Below are 2575 nucleotides of genomic sequence, written 5' to 3'. Positions count from 1 at the left end.
TCAGCATGAGATGTTCAAGTGGACCCTAGTAAATACCCTCTCTGCATCGTCAGCAAGCACGTTGAGGATCATGTTAAGACTTTTGTAGGTAAAGGTAAAAGAGAGGCCCATTGCTGCTGGGATTCCAAGTATTGGAATGAATCTGAACCCTTCCTCTGCTGCCATTAATGCAACTAAGCTGCCTAATTGAGACAACAACTTCTGTAAAAGTTCAGGAGTTTGATTTACTGTTGCCAGAGGTGACTTGAGGACTTTCCTCAATTCCTCATAAGAAGCCCCTGAGTATTTTGCCATTCTCTTCAGTGATGGGATGTCAAGACCAAACCCAAATCCATATTGTTTGATAACACCGCCTAGCAAGGCTGTATCAACAGCGACAGAAACCCCCGGAACTGGCACAGCTGCTCCAATAGCAGATAGAGTAGCCCAGTATTTGACCTTTGCTTGAAATGCCTTTTTCTTTTCTTTGATCATGTCCAGACTGATATTGGGCATGGCAAGCAGAAAGGCTTCCTTCTTGAGTTCAGGAAGTTCTTCCTTCAGGGTCTCCACTAACAGAGGGAAATCATACAGTTTCAGGTGAAAGCTGGACACCAAGAAGACCTGAGGAGACTTGAGACCTAGATCCTGAAGACCTGTCAGAAACAAAAAGTTATTTGAGGACAGTTTTTTCTCAAAGCAGCAAAACTTCTTAATCATTAAAGTAATTTGATCTTAACAGATAATTACTTTAATCCAATAACTGTACTGGTTTGTAGTTTATATATTTTGACATGCTATAAAACATCAAATAGGAGTTCATCACGATTAAACAAGCTGAGTGTGGCTGCATGTTGACAATGAAACACTGCTCTCAATTAGACGTCTTTAAAGAAGGTCATTGTAGTGTAACAGGTTTTTTTCACACAAGTGCTATAGTAATAGTAATAATATTAAATACATTTAAATATATATATATGTATATATATATATACATATATATATATACACTATACAAAAAGTAAGTAAATGTGTGTTTTGTAGATTATTCCTTTGTTGTAACAATGCTTCTTGGCAATAGATCTTTTACCATTGGAAACTCCTAACATCATAGGAGGCAATCTCAATTTAGACAGATATCAAGATGAGATTCTGCAACCAGTGACAATCCCATATCTCTACAGTCTCCATGACGACAATGCTCGCCCTCACAGAGCGGGGTTTATCGGAGACTTCCTCCAGAATTTGGGAGTGGATAGCTAGAGAGAGACTGCCTGCCTGCAGTTCTGAGTCTTGAAATGCCATAAATTGTCCAGCTGTCTCAGGAATCGTTTGAACAGCTTGCATTACAGGTTTAGTTGTGGCAAATAATCCTAGAGCATCTAATTCTCTAATTTTCTTCAACAGTTATTGGGCTCAATTTTGTGAGAAATCTGTCAGTTCCTGAATGTGAGTGTCTTTATGTTGTTTCGTAAACTATGGAAATTAACTTTCCAATTTCATTTCAACGATCATTTTCATAGCTCAATGTATCACATTCATCAATCTATGTTTCTATGTTTATATTAGGCATTGAAGTAGGAAGGAAATAACAGATTGATCCAAGCGTCAACTAAGAGCTCCACCAATTAATAAATCCTTTTGAATTAGTTAATGGTGGTGGTGCATCTTGCATTTGTTAAAACAAAGAAATAATCTACCAAACACAAATGTCCCTACTTTTTGTGCAATGTATATTTATGAGAGAGCGCGAGAGAGATAATTAATGTCAAAAAACATTACAAGCAGTGAAGTAAAACATTTTATTGTTTGATTTTCGATACATCACCAACCCTTGATGCAGTTTTTCCTGATTTGTGTCAGGGTCCTTTCTTCATTGAACTCTTTCTGACTTCTTTCCTCGTCACTTATGTTATGGTCAATCTTTGAGCGAACAAAGTAGAACTTCTTCTCCATCTTTTGAATCTCCTTAGCCAGCTTCACATCATTTTCTCTGAAGCGATCAGCTGAGATGATGAAGAAGAAGTCAAACTTTTCAAATCCAACCTTCTTCAGGTACTCAGCAGCAGGATACTTGGAGTACTCAGAGATTCAATTCTGCCAAGACAGGAAGGGGACTGTGTGAAAATAAAAAAATAGGAAACTTGATCTTCCCTGCAGGCTGGAGTTGATTTAAGACAAGATTTAACTGTTATCACATTGCTAAGTACGTCACTGACCAAAAATACTTTACAATCTGTTAATGAATATAACATCAAACACACAAATGATCTTCAAATATGAAATGTTTGTCACCAGCTCACACCAAATATATCTCACAATGAGCAAAATGCTGTGTTTATTTATTAATCTGTTTATTTGTCAGGGACATTACATGTAAGCATTGTTAAATCTAATTAAAGTGCAACAGATGTAATGTATCTAGGACTTCTAGACATGGCTAATTTGCAGTCCTTGTTCCGGGTTAGGCTTTGAGGAAATAACACAGATGATACACCAACGCAGTAAAATAGACATACAAACTGACATTTGCAGCAGATAAAGATGCATAACAACAAACAGCAAAGCAGACATAGACACGCAGATTGAAAATAAT

At 37.1% G+C, this 2575-nt stretch overlaps 1 protein-coding gene across 1 annotated transcript; it reads right to left on the bottom strand.

Annotated features, from left to right (window-relative positions):
• Positions 1-1935, bottom strand: LOC136183297 (interferon-inducible GTPase 5-like). Its single transcript, XM_065966637.1, has 2 exons — positions 1812-1935; positions 1-635 (listed from the first exon to the last, which is right to left on the bottom strand). Exons 1-2 carry the CDS (start codon positions 1933-1935, stop codon positions 1-3), a joined length of 759 nt encoding a protein of 252 aa, XP_065822709.1.
• Positions 1936-2575: the final 640 nt, after the last annotated feature.

This window comes from Labrus bergylta, chromosome 18, assembly GCF_963930695.1.
Source record: "Labrus bergylta chromosome 18, fLabBer1.1, whole genome shotgun sequence".
Classification (NCBI taxonomy): domain Eukaryota; kingdom Metazoa; phylum Chordata; class Actinopteri; order Labriformes; family Labridae; genus Labrus; species Labrus bergylta.
Note: the sequence above shows the minus strand (reverse complement) of the source record. Positions and strands in the feature narration are given on the sequence as shown.

Coding starts and splice junctions, on each gene's coding strand:
- LOC136183297 (XM_065966637.1), bottom strand. CDS start 1,935: ATGGAGAAGAAGTTCTACTTTGTTCGCTCAAAGATTGACCATAACATA. Junction 636..1,811: donor CAGGAAAAACTGCATCAAGG/GTTGGTGATGTA, acceptor TGTTTCTGACAG/GTCTTCAGGATCTAGGTCTC.